This window comes from Triturus cristatus, chromosome 2_2 (genome assembly GCF_964204655.1).
Source record: "Triturus cristatus chromosome 2_2, aTriCri1.1, whole genome shotgun sequence".
Lineage (NCBI taxonomy): Eukaryota > Metazoa > Chordata > Amphibia > Caudata > Salamandridae > Triturus > Triturus cristatus.
Genome location: NC_140582.1, coordinates 625705852 through 625725149, shown reverse-complemented (window position 1 = coordinate 625725149; position 19298 = coordinate 625705852). Strand labels below are relative to the sequence as shown.

The following is a 19298-nucleotide window of genomic DNA, read 5'->3' as shown; positions in this document are numbered from 1 at the left end:
CCACCTTAGCCTTGCTTTGAAGCCTTTCAGGAGAGCAGTGTAGGAAGTGTCTCGGAGCTGCGACTCTTAACTATTCAGAAGCAAGCATTGGCAAAGCCAGGCGGTCTGGTGTTGGTTGCCAGCCATTTATTTGCTTTGTCAATGCTTGGTATGCTTTGTCATGGTTTTTGTAAAACGTTATTGTTGGGGGAGCTGGCGGCCCTCACTGTTATTAAAAAGAAAAAAGAAAATATTGGCTACGAACGAAAATATTTTTTTGGTCTCAAAAAAGCACACATTGCTATTGTAGTCCCTGGCACAGAAGGGAACTACTTTGTGTGCAGGTTTGCTTTTTGTGAAAGAGCCGAAAACTGCCGCTCACAGTGAAGTTAGCCAATGGTTGAAGTGGACTGACCCATTGCCCCAGGGTGTATACAGGAGTCTCCAATGACGTTCGGTCCTGGAGTGCCAGATCCATGCCAGATTTTCATGATCACTACATTTATCTAAATGTGGATATGCTAAAAAAAATGGCATGGATTCGGCCCCACAGGACCCTGCAGTATACACACCTTAAGGATTTTGGGGCCCTGGACCAAACGTATTTTGGGAGCCCCTGTCCGGATCAGCTTTGAATTTATGATCCAGTTGCAGCTCTTTCATGCCCTCTTTGGCCAGGTCACTAACAGTGCACGGTCACAATGGTCCAAATTCTAAATGTGTTTATATCTAATATTCAGGGACCCTCTTCCTCATTGTAGCTGCTTGTCAGTAGTGTTTATTTGCGCCCTCCGGCCACTCCTCTATTGCTCCCCGCCTCTCCCCATCTCAATCACTGCTCCCTCACCCCTCCTTGCGTGGCACACCCTTTCCACTATCTTCACTTCCTCCTCAGCCACCTTTTTGGCAAAGGGAGTCCTATTGGCCGTGCAATTGTTAGTTCAACATTTAAGTCTGTGAAAACGATTCACACATTGCTTAGCAGAGGTTTCAGTGTTCAGAAGCTAAAATCTTTATGGAATATTTCTAGTGATCGCCATTTCCGTCTTCAGTCATTGCGGTCTTCAGTCATTGCCATGCCTCTCCGATATCAAGCAGGAGTGCGCACCCTCTCATACACTATTAAAATGATATAAAATTACTGTTCAAACATCGGGTAGAACCCCCCCCCCCTGTAATTATCACGTTTGTATTAAATTATCGCACCATAGGTCTTCTAGCAGTGAGAAATGAGAGGCACTTCAGTTTCTTAAAGAAAAAAAATCCTAAAAGCATCAATCGAGGATACAACTACACGTGATTGTAATTGGTCATACTACGGTCTGATTACGTAATCCCACTGAGAGCTTTGGAAGCCACGTGCCTGTGCGGGTCTTCAAAGGAATTGGAAGACTCTGGGAAACTGAGGTTTGTCTGTAGAAGCTAGATGGCCCCCAGCAGGGATGGCTTTAGGGGTGTGTGTGTGTGGGACGGGGGTGACCTTGAACTTTGCTTTAAATTATCTCATGGGGTAAAAAGCATGCTGCAGAGTTCCTTGAGTGTCCACCCGTTTTCAATCAACAATAAAAATGTCAAGATAACTGTGGTGATTAAAATTCTTGCTGGAGAGAGATCTAGTTGTCTAGTGCCAGTTTTGACTCATCATAAACTAGCAAAGAGGGTTACTGTGCCTGCTGCAAAGAACGTGTACCATGCAGATCAGAACTGAGGGTGAGTGAACTGAGAGTAGCGCTGTAAAAAAAAAAAAATAAAATGTATGTCAGAGAGGTGCTTTGGAGAGATGAGCGGCACTGTTGGAGGGGGTGCTGAGGGAATTCGTGGAGAAGGTGGTCATTAGGGGGGTGCAAAAAAACACTGTTGCACCAGGCGTCGCTTGTTGGAAATATTCATAATCTTCCTTTCGTAATATTTGAGCCATACCCTTTATGGCCTCTAGTGATGCGACCTGGCAGTTCGAATAGGCCTCCAGGGCCTGCAAGTGCCTGGATACCCTTTCGGGTGATTAGCGCACTTTATAAATCCTGATTGATTGATTCTGCATCCTTCTGATTTCTACTATATTAATATTATCAATCTCTTTTTCTCCTTCCCCTTGTATGGACAGTGCCATCTGGCGGGTGTGGTAGATAAGACGAATGGGCGCCCCTTCTCTTTCAGGCGTACATCCTATGACTAGGGCGTCTCGCAGTTGTGTCACCCGTTGGCTGAGAGCAATCACTGAAGTTGAGTTCTGCTGTAAACGGTGCACAGTGAGGATAGGTTCAGCTAGGAACTACTAGATTGTACTGTGAATGTATTTTAAGGGAGCCCTTAATTTATTGCATTATTTTTTAAAGGGTGAGACAGAGAATTTGGCCATTATTTTTGCTCCCACCACAAGGTGGTTCTTACTACAATTGAAGAGAGAAGGCTTTGTTTGCCAGCATGTATAACAATGATCACTTGTTCTTTGACATAGCGCTTCATGCATCCCATCTTCCTGCATTGTAACTATTTGGTGTTGTTTCTGCAGGATGATATTCTGACAGTAATTCGCCGGGTGGATGAAAACTGGGCCGAAGGCATGCTGGGCGATAAAATTGGAATATTCCCCATTTCCTACGTGGAGGTAAGCATGACTGCGGTTTGAAGATGGGACATGAGACCCAGGTGATTAGAGGTTTTAATTACTAAGCACTATCTCACACAGAGTTACTGGAATATTAATGAGGATCTGCACATTCTATTGAATATAAGTGGTTGTGGGCCGTGCTTTACTGGTGGGCATTGTTTCTTTGTTTTAAAAAAAATGTTTTGTGTAGTCCGATTGCCAGCGACTATATAACTAGAGAAAAAATTTGGGCATAGGCAGGCTGCATGTTAACAGCAAGCATTGACGAAGCCAGTAGCTTTAGTCTTAGAGACCTATTGGCTGTACCAATGGCATTTGCTCATGCTGTGCAGCATGGCCAAAAGGAAAGAGAAAAAGCTCTATGTGGCCGCATCATGAAATGCGTATAAGGCACACGCAATATTTTTTATTAACCAATCGGAAATGGATCAATACATTTAAAAAAAAAGGTAGTGCAAAAGTGCTTTTTTAGCACAATAAAGGTAAAAAATTAAATTAAAAAGCAGGACTGCCGGAGTAGGGGCAGCTGAGTAGCTGATGGGGCGGCAATCAAGGCAATGGGGTGGAAAAGCAACACGGCCAGACACAAAGCTCAGAAGCGAAAGAGAACAACATAGAGCATGATGGGGGTGCAAACGGATAAGAGAGAAAAACACGGAGCCCGTGGGGGACAGAAACACAAGAGGGAGAACTCCAGGAAACACATGCTTTCTCATGGAGCGCTTAAGCAAAAAGAAAAAATTAGTCTCCTAAATGGGAGCTGTGGAGGACACAAGTAAAGAGGCAATGTTGAAGGGGTGGAACAAACACAAGATGGACAAGGCAAGCCATAGAATAAGAAGCAAGCAAATGAGACTTGACAATAAAGCCAACTAACGGCACGCAATGATTGGACTTTAAGATCTTGGTAAGCTGACAATAGGTTTTTTCATCCAGACCAAAACGAATCAGTGAACAGGTGGGGGGGTGGTGGAGTGATGTTAAAGAATCCATATTGTATATTGAAAATGCAGTTCTGATGTGATTTTAGCAGTGCTGCTGGTATGTGACCTCGGTAGGGTTATCCAAACCCTTCACCCTTAGGAGATCGATAAAAAGAGTATCACTAATGTGGATATTTGTAGGACCTGCCACCTGCCACGAAATGGCAAAAGCTGCATTAGCACGTTTCAAATCAAATACATTATCAGCGTTATTATTCTCATTAACATAGTGAAAAAGTGAACAAAGTGCATTTAGATATCAGTAGACCAACCTTTGCTTCCGATCTGCTGATGGTTCCATTAGGACCAGAGAACAGGTAAAAACTCGCCCTCGCTCCTAGCTGATGTGTTTGTGTCTTCAGGGCATCTGGTGTATTTTGTTCTTTATTTCACATCCGTTCACGGTTGAACTCTTTACTTGCTCTTTCTTCGTCTCCTGACTCATGGAGAAAGCTTAGGCTAATGCACCTAGAACTGTCCCACTTAGCTGTGTGGGGGCGCTTGGCACCGCCTTGTTGTTTCACCCTGGCTGAAATATCCCAATGAGATCGACATTTCATCGAGTCGGTCCTGCTGCAGGTGCCGGTGGGAGCTCTGAATTCCGTCCTGCGCCTTTGGATCCGAGACCAGTGCCAGAGGCAGTGGCTCTTTGAAGATAAGACATGTGTGCTTTTGTTGGCGGTGAGGGCTGGCTGGAGGTGGTGGTTTCAGCAGGTAATGTTCAGCGGACGATTCCTCCTCACCTGTGGCATTTCGTTGACACGTACATCGCGAATGTTTCCCAGTAAAGCGTATAATCCGTTCTTTATCTTCAGGCTAGTATTTTGACAGACTTCCCAACCTCTTGCCTGTCTCCGTTAATCCTTTCTTCTCTCCAGGCCATGAACCGTGGTGAGCAAAGCCGCATTTAAAGAAGTAATGAAATGGAAATGTGCATTTCTTACTCCCTGTCGTTCTTTCGATCCCTTTTTTTTTTTTTTTTTTTTTTTTTTTTTTTACAGTTTTCTACTTTTACACCTTTATCATTTACCTTATATCTTCAGTTTTCTATTCCTTCTTTTCTGTGTTCCTTCATTTCAATATTATTACATGTTTTCTTCTACTGCTCCCCCCTCACTTTCCCTTTATTCTGCTTTCTCCAATCTCTTCCCTTCCTTCATTCCTTTCTCCGGTTCATATCTCCCTTTGTTTGCTTCTTCCCCCTCCGTTTCATTATTTCTTCTTTCCTCTGTACATGCTTATCTATTTCCTTCCCTCCTTCCTACCTGCAGTGATCTTTCTTTCCTCGTATAAATAAAGTAACATGTGAACCCTCTCGTTTTTATGTCTGTCGTTAGAGAAGACCTTTTGATTATTGTTATGTTATTACAACTTATATAGCGCACTTATACCCATGGGTGTCTTGGCGCTTCAGGTTCAACATACTATGCCAAGGAAGCTTGTTTCTAAAAAGCCACGTCTTAAGTTGTTTTCTAAAATCAAGGAGTTTGGGAATCGTCCTGAGGTGTAATGGGAGGGAGTTCCACTGCTTGATGGTATTGAAGCTGAAACACCTACCACCCCAGTTCGTCTTTTTGATTCTAGCAGTGGTCATCAAACTGATGATAGCCGATCGCAGGGGTCTATTAGGAGAGTACAAGCTGAAAATATTCCAGAGAAATTTGGGAACTTCTATATGAAGTGCCTTGTGGGCAATGCAGAGTGCCTTAAATTTAACACGCTGGCAGACAGGAAGCCAATGCAGGTCCTGGATACCTGTCCGAATAGACTGATATTTAGGAATGTCCAGGACTAATCTAGCGGCGGCATTTTGTACCGCCTGCAGCCTCCTAAGTAGTCTGGCTTGGAGGTTCATATATAGACCATTGCAATAGTCTAATTTAGATAAAACTAGCGAGGTCACAACCGTCTATCTGTTGTTTTTTGGAATATAATATAAGCACTCCTAAATTTCTTGCTTTGGTGACCGGGATGGGTGCTGCTCCCAATTCATCCGGCCACCAGATCTGCGGCCAGTTAGGGGAGAAATTACCAAACAGAATCACCTCTGTCTTTCTGAAATTAAGCTTGAGGCAGTGTGGACTCATCCATGTGTTGACTGCCAGCATACACTCTCTAAATGTAACTACTGGTGAGATGACATCTTTGCAGATAGACAGGACAATTTGAGTGTCGTCCGCGTAGGAAGTTAATACCATCCCAAAAGATCTGATTAATGCGGCCAGTTCGGATACATATACATTGAAGAGTGTAGGGCTCATTGATGAGCCCTGAGGAACCCCGCATGGGAAAGTGAAAGACGGGGAAACGTAGGTAGCCAAGGCCACTAGTTGTGTCCTATCAGACAGAAAAGAAGAAATCAAAGCTAAAGCATTGTCCAAAATGCCCAACACATTTAGACGGGTGAGTAATAGTTTATGGTCGACCGTGTCGAACGCTGCCGACTGGTCGAGCAAGACAAGAGCCGCAGCCCCACCTGAATCCAAGACCATGAGGGGGGGCACATGTTATGCCCCCCTGCAATTGCACCCCCATTCCTGCACAGTGCGGCATGCATGACATGGTGCTTGCCTATCCATGTAGGAACGTGCTGCAGGCGCATGGCATCCACATGCTGTTAAGGCTCACAGGAGTCTAACATAGCTGCTGCCGTGAGACCACCCACCTGTCCCAGATTCAAGTCTGAATTCAGCAGGCAGGTGCACCACGGGCTTGGTGGTGCTACTGGCAGCGCAGCAGTGTGGTGCTGCAAGAGGACCGCTAAACTCGTAATAAGGCCCTAAGATACTGCAAAAGTTAAATTACTATACTTTGTGTACTACTGACTGAAACTAGTTCTAACATATAATATGTGAGTGACTGTGTGTATCCATGTGTGAGTAGGTGCCTCAGTGGCTCTGTGAGTGGTTGTATGGGTGAGTGAGTGGCTGTGTGAGTGGCTGCAGGGTTGGGTAAGTGATAGTGTGGCTGTGTTTGGCAGTAGCAGTGTCAGTGGTGTATGGTGAGTGAGTCTGTATGTGAGAGGCTGTATAGGCAAGTGATGGGGTGTGTGAGTGGATGCTTAAGTAGTGTATGGGTGAGTGCGTGGTTGTGCGAGTGACTGTATGAGTGAGTGAGTGAATGGGAGAGTGGCTGTATGAGTGAGTGGGTGCTTGTGTCAGTGACTGTATAGGTGAGTGAGAACATGTATTAGTATCTGTATGAGTAAGTGAGTGGATGTGTGAGTATTTATGGGTGAGTGAGTGGCTATATGATTGACTGTATGGGTGAGTGAGTAGGTGTGTGAGTAGCTGTATGACTGACTGACTCGGTGTGTAAGTGGCTGTATGGGTGTGTGTTAGTGTCTGTATATATGTTTGACTGGATGTGTGAGTGGCTGTATTTGTGAGTGAGTGGGTGCATGAGTGGCTGTATGGGTGAGTTAGTGGTAGTGGTAGTGGCTGTATGAGCGATGTGATGTGTTTGTCTCTTAATCAGTGTTTGTGTGTGTGAGTAGTTGTACAGGGTTGTGGATGTATGTGAGGTTGTGTAATGGTGTGAGTGGGTGTATAAGTGGTTAGGTGGATGATGGCATCAGTGATGTCATGAGTGATGTCACTGACCATGTCATGAATGATGTAAAATGTGAGGTCAGAAACAGTGTATTGCGGGGCGTACGTTATAGTCAGCTCAGGTAACTATAACTGATGAATTTCTATGGTTTTTGTACAAGTGAAATCTGAGCTTAACCATAACTTTCCTGTAACCTTTGGTTTTTTCCAGTGAATTTTGGAGGTTTTTGAAAATTCTTTTTCCTAACTATAACATCCCTATAACCTTTGTAATGAATTTCTAAGGCTTTTTAAATTGTATTCCCTAAATGTTACCACTAAACTTAACAGTGAGTGAGTGTCTCAGTAAGTCAGTGAGTGGGTGTGTGAGACTCTGAGTGGGTCTGTGAGTCAGTGTGAGAGTGTCTGAGTAGGTCTGTGAGTCTTTGTAAGTGTCGGAGTGTTCTCTGTTTTGACCTCTTCTGCTCGTTTTCTGCCTTTTGTGCTCACTTCTGACATTTATTTTGCCTCTTTATGCTTGTTTCTCACATTTTTCAGATCTTCATCAGCCCTTGATCAGCCCTTTATTTGGCCTCTTTCTGCTTGTTGCTGACCTTTATTTTGCCCTTTCTCCTAGTTGCTGACCTTTATTTTGCCCCTTCCTGCTCTTTTCAACCCTTGAAATTCCACGAAAAACCAAAGGTTAGGGATAAGTTATAGTTAGGAAACCTTTATTTCAATTTTTTATTAAAGATTTGGAATTCCTAGGAGGGCCACATAAAAGTACATGCATATTATTACAAGTAATAAAACATAACAGAACTCATTTCACGAACCAACATAAAACTATCAGGGACCTGCGTTAGCAAGGCTAGAATTCCTTTAAGTAAGAGCAGTCAATATTGTCAGTTACCCCAGTACGCAAAATACTTAAGATTTTAAACATTTAAACCATTTTAGCTCATGGCAAAAACAGAGGCCCAAGACCTCTACTGTAGAAATTAACGTTATTTAGGACCGTATTAGACAATAGCTGGTACATTTAAGTAAAAATAATATGCAAAACCTCAGTGCTAGAAAAGATTTTTCAATGATTTGGGCAGCAGCACATAGCCATTTTGACAGAAAATAGCATTTAGAATTAGCAGCATAAGGATTGAAGTAACAGGGGCTATCCTAGAATGTGCAAAGGACGTTAAGTAGCTGCCAGTTGGTATACGTAATAAAGTCCAAAATTCAGTTTCGGCTAAAAGATCAATTTAGAATTAGAAGCAAGAAGAAAGGACTAACAGAGCGTCTCCTAAAATGTGCAAAGGACAGTAAGTATCAGCCAGTTCATATGCAAAACGGAGTCCAAAGTTCAATTTCAGCTAAAAAGTTCAATTTGGAATTAGCAGCAAGAAAAGGAATAACTAAGCATATCCAAACCTGTGCAAAAAGCAATTCAGTAGCAGCAAGTTCATGTGCAAAATACATCCAAAAACCCGCTTCAATTAAGTTTTGAAGTTAATAGTGGGAAAACAAACGCAACATAACCCTATTGTGCAAAAAAGCAGTAAATAGCAACCAATCAATGTGCAAAATACAATTTGAGAAAGGACGAAATACTAATACTTCGTACGAAGATGACTAACAAGGGGGTTAGCCACCCAATTAAAAGAATATGTAAGAGATTTAAAATATATACATAAACTCCTTAAAATAATTAAATAATTACTCTGCTTTGTTTTTTGGACAAAAGAGATCGTCTCGGCCTGTTGCTACATTTTAAACGCAATTTTGCAAAAGCATCGGCCGAAGCCAACGATGACAACTCAAAGCCAGTACTGGACAAACAAACAAGACATGGTCCAGGGTCTGAATGCTCAGCTTGCACAAATTACAAGTTTTTCAATTTTTCGAATTCTGGGACCAGTTTGCTGTTAAGTCGTTTAGAGGTAAGAGATTCATACAACATTAAATGAGCAAACTTCGAGTTCCGTGTTCTAAATTCCAAAATAAGATTTTTGTGCAGTTCTCGGTGAGTTTGTCCTGGCTATTAACTTTAATCTTTCTTTAGAATTGCAAAATGTAGTATCTATTAAAGCTGATTTTGCCACTTAAGGTTTTTAAGAGAGATTTAAATCCTAATGGTGGAAGTGTGAACACTGATGATTCTTGTATACCAAAGATTTTTAGTGGCAATGAGAAATCATGATAAAAAGAGTAATTACCTCCCTTAACATCGAAAATTTCATGACACATGAGACCTCCTAATGAATCTGGCTCGCTATTTTTTAGTTGATATCCCCAGCGTAAAACCCTGGATAAACCTTGGATATAAGAGCTTATCAAGCCGAATTCTAGTCTAATTGCTGCCGTTGGAACTAACGTGTTAAAATTACATATTTTATGTAGTATCTGACCTTCAATCCTATTTAAAAAAACTCGAGTCCTTAACAGGGATTGAATCAATCGCATAGAGCAGGGTTGGAGGAATATTTGCCTTAAAAACCATCAGTAGATGTAAAAAAATGTCTTCTGCCCATAGCACTGTAAAAAATACGGAAACCATTGGCATGGGATGTGGCTGTACAAGTGCTATGTTCAATATGAGGTTTGTTCTTCGTACTACCTGTTAAGTTTCCCTAAATAAAGGTAAGAGTCTACCACCTCCAGCTTTTCAGGAAACCTTTATTTATTCTTTCCATACAAACCCAACATAAACAAAACAGACATTACAAATTCTGAAGTTATAATTATAACTTACATTTTTAACTTATGCACCACATTCAAGGTGCTAGAAGTCACACACCTCCTCACAGTGTTGCTTATATTACACTTTAATTTACGCATCTCCTTCAAATTACTGTAAATCGCGTACCTCCATACACAGTGTTTACATAGTATTACCTCACTCGCCACACTACATTAACTATAACTCAAACCTTCTCTACGCCCTGGTTATACCCTTGCACATGACATCACTTATAGCATGTGAAATCATAGCTTTCATAATAACACTTATGTCATCTCAAGTGAGATGATTTGTCAAAACACAGTGCATGGTAGAGTGGTAAATTATAGTTAATGTAGTGTGACGAGTGAGGTGACAACACTGTACAGAGATGCACGACTTCTAGTAATTTGAAGGAGGTGCGTAAAGGAAAGTTTTAAGTTATAAGTAACACTCAGTACAGAGGTGCGTGACTTATAGTACCTTAAATCCGCGGTGTAAATTATCAATGTACGTTAGAACTGTTGTGTCCAAATTTGTAAGGTTTGTGTTGTTTAAGCTGGGTTTGTATGGAAAGAATAAATAAACGTTTCCTCACTATAACTTATACCGAACCTTTGATTTTTTTTCATGATATATGTATATGTCCTTGGGCTCTTTCATGCAGCTGTCTTCTTCCATTTGTCAGCATAGCACAGTTGATCAGCCCATTTCAGCTACTGGCTAACTTCACTAAGACTGACGACATTCTGCTCTTTCATGAGAGACTACTGCAATCTAGGTGCTTTTGCTTTTAGCCTGTATTTCTTTATATTGTTGAGAGTTCAGTAACTCCCTCAACAATAAAGTTTTAGAACAAACCTGAGCCAAAACAAGAATTGATAAGGCCAAAAGGCTGGCATCCAGTGCCTGATGTAGTGGATTTGCCAGTGCTTGTTTCTCATTAGTTCTTTTATGTGCAGGAGGAGATGGGGTTTCTTTCTTTCAACAGTGGACTGAGGCTACTGTGACCTGGGCTGTTGCAAAACTTCATAGTGACATAAATGTGTAATGATGCCCATGGGGGCAGTCCTCAAAATTGTTATTCTCAAATCTAGTGCCGCCACTTTGCCTGGCTTGTTTTTGTTTGTTTGTTTAGTCTTTTATTCAATATTGCACAAGCATCACATGGTAGCCCACCGGCTCACGAAGCAATGAAAAAAGAATCATATGTTACCTTACATATCAGTTAGGTAGTGCAGGATATCACAGCCGCCCCAATGTTCGCCCATGTGCTCGGCTCCCAAGTGTCATTGATGGGCATACATCTTAATATGACACACAGGACAACTCCCATAGAAATTAGTTGTATGTCGAAAAACAAAAGTAACAATTAAAAACCACAGTAATAAACTTGGCAGAAACAAGCTATGGGGCAGTATTCCCCAAAACATCCTCGAGCAGAGGACAGGAATCAATTATGCACGTATGTGAAGCCCCCAGTCTCCTAGGGGCATTGCACCATCTCATCTGAGCGAGGGGGCACATGGAATGCTTGCGTGGTGTAGCAATCAAGGGCTACTCAATCTGCTAAGATAAGTATACAATTAAACTATTCCTTAGTAAAAGTTAGTGGAGTTAGTGTAGGGAACCGGCCAACGTCTATGCCCCTGGGCTCACACTCTAGACTGGCCTCACCTGCAGTCTTCTCAGTCTCTAGTACTCTTTCTAGAACTTAACCATAGATTGTACAACAGCTCAGTCATCCAGTGAAGAGTCACCTACCAAGCCCAGCACGAGAGTTGTGGGAGTCATAGTTGGCGGAAAAGCCACAACCTCCTCGCCGGGTCCTCTATCCGCCAACAGGCCCTCCAACATGTCCTCCCACATTTCCAGGTCACGCTCTGCATTCTCATCAGTGCTAACTGAGCGCAGTCGGCTCTCCTCAGCCACACTTTACTCATGCAGGTCTGCCCTCTACTTTTCTAGCCAGGGAGGGGGTATAGGGTGGGACCAGTATATGGCAATGCAGCGTTTAGCCATTACAAGTTCCAGGAGAGTAAATTCATGTCTCATACGGGCCCCCAATTTGGGGATCAGGAGTACACCCAGGAGACAATGCTTGACCGACACCTCTATGCATACAGCTGTGACCTCTTATAGAACACACAGCGCCTACAAACAATATGCCTGAAGACGGACGCAATCCCAGGTCATATGCATAAATGTTGCAGGTCCCACACTATTTTATTTGTATTTATTTGAAAAGTTTTATATAGCGCTGGCTAAACCCAGAGGTATCAGAGCGCTTTACATGAGGAGGTACACCAGGTAAATTTCAACATTATAAATAATACACATATATTTTAACATATGCCTGTATTTAGGGAAATCTCTACCTGTTTTTAACTTCCCGTGCTCGCTATCTGCTCAGTTGTTGTCCTGTAAATTACGAGGATAGTATGGAGAGTCACCAACATGAAGCACAATTTTCCACATTTTTTCCGCTTTTAAAAATCTATACAGACAGTAAACACACTGGTTTCTATCTGCATTTATCTGTAAAAATCTGTAAAAACGTAAAACTGTGAGCCTTAAATTTAATACATGTTTCAGCTGTTTCTTTATTTCTACGCCTGACAGGCAAACACGTCATGGTGGCCATACCAAATACAGTGCTGGAAAATTAAACCCATTTTCCCCACCATTTCCTTGACTACAAAGCGTTTGTTTGTTAATTACGAACTTAAAATCGGGCAACAGAATTATACTGGCCACCGGCTTTGCTGGGTACAAACACTATTTCTTTTTTCTTATCCTCCTTCTATGTGAGGCCATGACACGGTATCCCTGATTGCCTTAACTATACATCTGATATTGTGATAACTCGATTTGAGTATGTAATGGAACGCTTCGTTACTTCAGAACATGCTTTTAAATACCAGCTTCTCGTGATTTAAGATGTCTGGATACCCTCATTGGTGATTAGCTGCGCAATGCAAACCGACTGATTGATTGAGTTGCCTGATTATAGAAGTTTTTACTTCCCAGATGACTTTGGTGATGATGAATGTATCCTGCGCCATTCTCTCTCGCGCCTGGCCTTTCCCTGTGCATATTCCAGGCAAACGAAGGAATGACTGTGTTGCATCCGTGCTGATTAATGGTTGGAATTGTGGCAGCTCACCTGAAATACGGTTTCTTTCTGGGCCTTGCTCTCATCTGCAGCTGTCCTGCTAAGGAAGGGAGATTGGTTCACCGAAGCACACCTAGGGTTTCAGGAACGCAGGACTTCTCTCTTGATAGCCTAAGAAAGGCCCTGGATAACTCAGCTGCGTCACCACACGCTCAATCTGTACCTATGCATCTGTCTGGGTTACCTGTTGGATTCTGTTGCTCTAGGTCTCTTCCCCCTTCCTCCTCACATTTCAGCCCCCTACTCTAAACCTCTGCCAGTGGCAGCCGGCACAGGTAAGAGCGATGGTGTGGGCGATGGTGTGGGCAGGGCGGGGTGGGCTTCTTTTTGTAAGTTGACAGACGACGGGGTAGGTAAAATTAAATAAATTAGTAAAACCACTTACCTTGCGCTCGCCGCATCACCGACACGGTGATGCGGCGACCGCAAGGTAAGTGGTTTTATTAATTTTTGTATTTAATTTTACCTTCCCCGTCGTCTGTCGACTCCCTGCCCTACTGCCTTACCGCTCTTACCTGTGCCGGCTGCCACTGACCTCTGCATTGAATTAATGATATCAAAGGCGCGTCAGCACTGGCTGATTCTAGACTCTTGTGCACAAAAGCATTCACAGCGACATCTGGGATCTAGTTAATATACACAAATACATTTCTGGACTAAAATGTTCGATTTGTGTCTTACTTTTGTTTTCAGTTGAGTTATACAAGGTTTTGCAATCCAAATGAAAAAGAAGTAAAATAATAAAACGCATATAAGAACCCCTGAAATATGAAACTCCTATCTGGCCAACAACCATATGCTGCTATAAAGCCCCCTCAGATTAAATTACAGTGAAACACTGCCACTGTACAAGCATTACACCAGATGTGGTATTTGCTGCTTACAAACCATAGAATTGTTGCCCTCTCGCGTATTACATACCCACCTTCCAATCTTCTAGCTTGCCTTATTGACTTTCTACACACTTTTAACTTCTTCTTAAACTGCTCTCCATCTTTTGTCCTTTTTATTTCCTTTTCTCAAATTTTTTTTAGCTTTTGTACTGTCTGTTTTTTTGTGTGTTGACTTTTTATTTGTAAAAACATGAAAATCCTGAATTAACAAAATATGACGCAAGAGGATAAACCTAATAATTTCAACATAAGTATGGATTTAAAACTAAAGGGGTTGGAGACGATCTCTTGTGAAAAGCAGCATTAACGACAACGAATTGGCAAAGCCAGCAGGTCAGTCTTCTGGCTTTGTCAACGTGTGTTTTATGTTATGGTTTTTACAAAACTTTGTTGTTGTGGAAGCTGCTAGGCCCTTGTTAGTCGGAAAAAAACATTTGCTAAAAGCAAATATATTTTTGGGTCTCAACAAGCATACATCCTCATAAATAGTCCCTTGCACTGACCCCGCTGGGAGGTAGATACCCCCACCCGCCCCCCAAGAGGATGGCAGGCACCCCACGAGATAGGGGGGAGGGAGAGGCAAAGGCTAATCGCCGATACATGGCCCCCTGCATGTGGCCAATACTGCCTTTAATAGATGGTGTAAATGATTAGTGGACTACAAACAACTGCTAAATACACAGAATAGTCTCTTGCACTGAAGGGAAATACTTTGGTGCCGATTAGGATCCTGGAAAAAATTTCCCCAACCGAATTGAATCTGGACTTTTTTCCATACAAATGGTAAAAGCGCCGTACAAACTGCCAAGTACGATTCGTATGGGAAAAAGTCCATACAAATCGCATTGGGAAAATTCCCCCACACGTCCTCGGGTCGGGAAAAGTCTCCGACACGTCCCCGGACATTTTTAAGTACAAATGGGAAAACTGAAGTCCAAATGCGCAAGTACGATCCGTCCCATCCGTCCGATTGTACAACTGTATGGAAAAAAGACCGTCCGGAGCGAACTCCCATAGCAATCATGGAGATGTCCAAACAAGTGCCCGGTAAGCGCCGTACCCCCCACCCTGCCCCCCGTATGTTCGCGCCGTACCCCCAGCCCCCCCGCGGATGGGCGCGCCGTACCCTCCATCCCCCCGTATGTACGGAGCGTACCCTCGTACCCCCCAGCCCCCGTATGTATGGAGCGTACCCCCGTACCCCCCAGCCCCCGTATGTATGGAGCGTACCCCCACCCCCGTATGTACGGTGCGGACCCCCAGCACGTAGCGCTGGGGGTCCGCACCGTACATACGGGGGTGGGGGTACGCTCCGTACATACGCGGGACTGGGGGGTACGGGGGTACGCTCCGTACATACGGGGGTGAGGGTACGCTCCGTACATACGGGGGACTGGGGGTACGGGGGTCCGCACCGTACATACGGGGGTGGGGGTACGCTCTGTACATACGGGGGACTGGGGGGTACGGGGGTACGCTCCGTACATACGGGGGTGGGGGTACGCTCCGTACATACGGGGGGCTGGGGGGTACGGGGGTACGCTCCGTACATACGGGGGTGGGGGTACACTCCGTACATACGGGAGACTGGGGGGTACGGGGGTACGCTCCGTACATACGGGGGTGGGGGTACGCTCCGTACATACGGGGGACTGGGGGGTACGGGGGTCCGCACCGTACATACGGGGGTGGGGGTACGCTCCGTACATACGGGGGACTGGGGGGTACGGGGGTACGCTCCGTACATACGGGGGACTGGGGGGTACGGGGGTACGCTCCGTACATACGGGGGTGGGGGTACGCTCCGTACATACGGGGGACTGGGTTGTACGGGGGTACGCTCCGTACATACGGGGGTGGGGGGTACGCTCCGTACATACGGGGGGCTGGGGGGTACGCTCCGTACATACGGGGGGCTGGGGGGTACGGCGCACCCATCCGCGGGGGGGCTGGGGGTACTGCGCGAACATACGGGGGGCGGGGGGGGGTACGGCATGTACCGGGCCCCCTAATCAGCTCGCATCGCTGCGTACTTAGCTTTTCCGGCACTTTTTAGGTGCCGTAAAAATTTTCCCATCCGGACTGCAGTCGGTGCGAATCGTAATTGCTGGTACGTAAAAACATGCCTAACTCCGTCCGGACGTCACGTCCGCGGTGTCCCGGATCACATTTGTATGTATTTTTCTGTCGGTTGGTCTTTTTTCCGATTCGTACGGAAATGGTGTTTCCGTACGAATCGTAATTGCATGTTTGTAAAGTTTTACAACCCGGTACGAGTCGGACGGAGAAAAAGCTCCGACCCACGGTTTTTTCCAGGATCGTAATCGGCCCCTTTGTGTGTAGATGTGCTCAGTGTGAAAGGGCAGTATGCTGACACTCAGTGAAGTTACCGAGTGGCTGAAGTGGGCTGACCCATTGCTGTGGGCTGTAGTAGGGTGGGAGGCGAAATGTGAATGACACAAAAACAGACCAGTGAATGAAGAGACAAGTAATTATATTATACATATAATTTTAGTAAAGTCAAAAGGTTTTAGATAATACCAGGTCTATAAAGATCAGAGGTTCTGCTTTACTTTCTAAAGTCTGTTTCCCAACAGGGTAGCAAATCAGGAGAGTAATGTTATTAAATTGATGTGCTTGTTATAGTATTTCGTTACGCCTCCTCGCCTGGGGTTTAAAGTTTTTGGATGAAAGGATTAGAGAAAATCAAAAGATGTAGACCTGGGGCTTTGACTTATTTGTGTCTGAGTCTTTTCAAACAAATGTTTTTGTGAGATCCTCACAGCACAGTCTAGATTTGTTGCCGTTAGAATTTTATATATTCTTAGCCCTTCGCTCTTGGTCAAGAGTTCTTGCATACCTTTTCGGGGCACTTAAAGGCCAGACAGGCAGTTGATCACGGACTGTTGACATGAGGCAAAATTTCGTAGATGTGACAATGAATTTGCAAAGTTTAAATAAATTTGCATTTAAAAAAATGTATGGCAATTAAACCGAACAATGGTAGGATACAGTCTGCTTGGCAGGTGTGATGACTTATTTACCCAAGGATTTAGCTTGTCAATTAGTAGGTGAGTTGGTGCATTTTTTTTGTCTTTTTATTTTTTGAAAGGGGAACCAGAGGGGATGTCTTCTCGTACACAGCGTGGAGCCTACAACCCTGTGAAGGGCCGGCCGTGTAGTTTTAAATAAATATGCAAAGCGCAGGTTGTTGGTATCGGTGCAGATGTTACACAGCAAGTCGCCTACAACCCATGATGGGCCGGCTGCGTATTACGAGAAGCACTGCTTAGAAGCTCAATTATGAGGAGCCTTTAGTCAAGAAGAACAAGTAAACCCAAAAGTAGCAAGTATAGAGATGCAGGGAAAAGAGGCCGAAGTGATTATCAGGTTCATGAGTTGTGACCAGGGACAATAGCGAGGAGGGATGGGATTGCAGGGTGGTGGGGGGTGAGCAAAGGCGTAAAGTAGTCAGATCGCCCTTCGGAGCACGCAGTGATTGTTGAAGGATGGGACCAGACGGGTTATGCAGATAATCTGTCAGGGTCAGAAGGATACACAGTGTCTTCAAAGAGGCGTAGGGCCCGGAGCTTCGGGGGTTGAAGACGCTCATGTTCCATTTTACAAAGGTAGGTGACCAGTGGCTGCCATCATTTGGTGAAGTGGGTGTCGCGAGACTGCAAGCTCGGGGTAAGCAATTCCATAGTCACAGTATGCCACAAACGCGTGAACCATATATTAATTGGAGGGGTCTCTGCTTTTTTCCAGTACAAGGCAATGAGTTGTTTAGCAGCGCCTAGCATGTGGAGGGTGATATGCCAATCGCTGTGGGTCAGTGCGCGCAGATTATCAGGTTTAAGGTCTAGGAGTACTGTAACTAGAGTTTCAGGCAGGGGGAAGCCATGCACCATTTTGATATGACTGGGAACCTCTTTCCAATATAGGGTCAAAAGCGGACATGCCCACCATATATGAATAAAATCACCCGGAGAGCTCGAGCATCTCCAGCACAAAGGAGAGGAGGAGGGAAACATCCTGTGCAGCTGAAGGGGGTGTAGTACCAGTGCGTCATAATCTTATATGCAGTTTCCCATTGAGAGATGCTGCGGTAGACTTTCGGGATATCCCGCCACAGGCGGTTCCATTGAGCGGGGGTGATTTCAAAAGAGGCGGTTGAGTGCCATTGGCACTGAAATGGTTGAAGATCCACAACCGGGGGATGTTGTAAAACATGATATGTCCGGGAGGTGAGCCCCTTAGAGTCATCAAAGGAGCGTAGTAAGCGTTCAAAAGGGGTGAGCGCTCGAGTGGCGGCCTGTGTTAAGGAAGACGTGTATACCCAGTGACGGAGCTGTATGTATTGTAGTCTGGCTCTGACAGGGGTGGGCTTGCATGTCCCAACTTACTAGAATACTACTGGGCTTCCCACCTTCGCTTCATCTCTGAATGGATGGTGTGGGAGAGTGAAAAGGTCTGGTTTCATATGGACAGGGCGGTGACTGGAGATCAATTTGGGACCTCCCCTGGCTACCCCGGACCTCACGTTCCTTTAGTGCCTACATTGCCCTTCCTACCAGGACAGTACTGGACATTTGGGACAAAGTGCCCGCCTCTAAGGGGCTTACTACTTTTCCGTCCCCCCACACCACATCGCTGGAAACTCTCACTACCCGCCGGCTGTTAACCCCCAGGTGTTCTCTGACTGGCTGGAGGGTGGGTGCAGAACGATTCGGGATCTGTTCCTAGGCGATACTTTCAAAACCTTTGCAAGGAAGAGTTGGTGTATTTTAAAGTCACAGTAGTCACAACTTGACTGTCACCTTTGTATGTATGTAGGAGATTTGTGTAGCAAGCACCTAGATACAAAGAAGAAACACTGTTCATAAAAATGGAAAAATACAGGCAGAGGGCAGAGAGAAAGCAAAGTAGGAGTGGTTGCTGATCACCACTGAAGTCAATAAATGATGAGACAATGTAGAGAAAAGTGCCATGCGAAGTGGAGGAGGGCGACAAAACTAAACAATCATTGGCAAAGCCAGTAGGTCTCGCCATTGGGACCTATTGGCTTTGGCAATTGCTTTTTGCAGGACTGTACAGCATCAGAAGACACACTGGGCAGTATCTTTAAAATAAAAAAAATAAAAACGTTGACAAAGTCAATAGTTCTCACATTGGTGAGACTTTATTGGCTTTATCAATGCTTGTTGTAAATAGCAAGGTTGGACCTCATTTTATTGGCGTAGAAGGGTGAAAATACCTGCCAGACATGCCATATTCAAAGCTAGGTCTTGTAGGCTGAATGCAGATTTCAGCAACAGATGCATTCAACCACTGAGTTATCTCCCAGTTGCGCTACCTGTAGAGAATAAAGAAATATGTGCCTCCTCCCTCAGTTGTGTGTCCTCCAGTGA

At 44.5% G+C, this 19298-nt stretch overlaps 1 protein-coding gene across 3 annotated transcripts in view; it reads left to right on the top strand.

Moving 5' to 3' along the window:
- The window catches only part of SH3RF1 (SH3 domain containing ring finger 1), a 304090-nt gene that overhangs the window by 190296 nt on the left and 94496 nt on the right, over positions 1–19298 (top strand). For all 3 annotated transcript variants that reach the window (XM_085641813.1, XM_085641812.1, XM_085641811.1), the window contains exon 4: positions 2492–2587. In XM_085641813.1, the coding sequence (XP_085497939.1) occupies positions 2492–2587 (96 nt within the window). The remainder of the gene's footprint in view (positions 1–2491; positions 2588–19298) is intronic.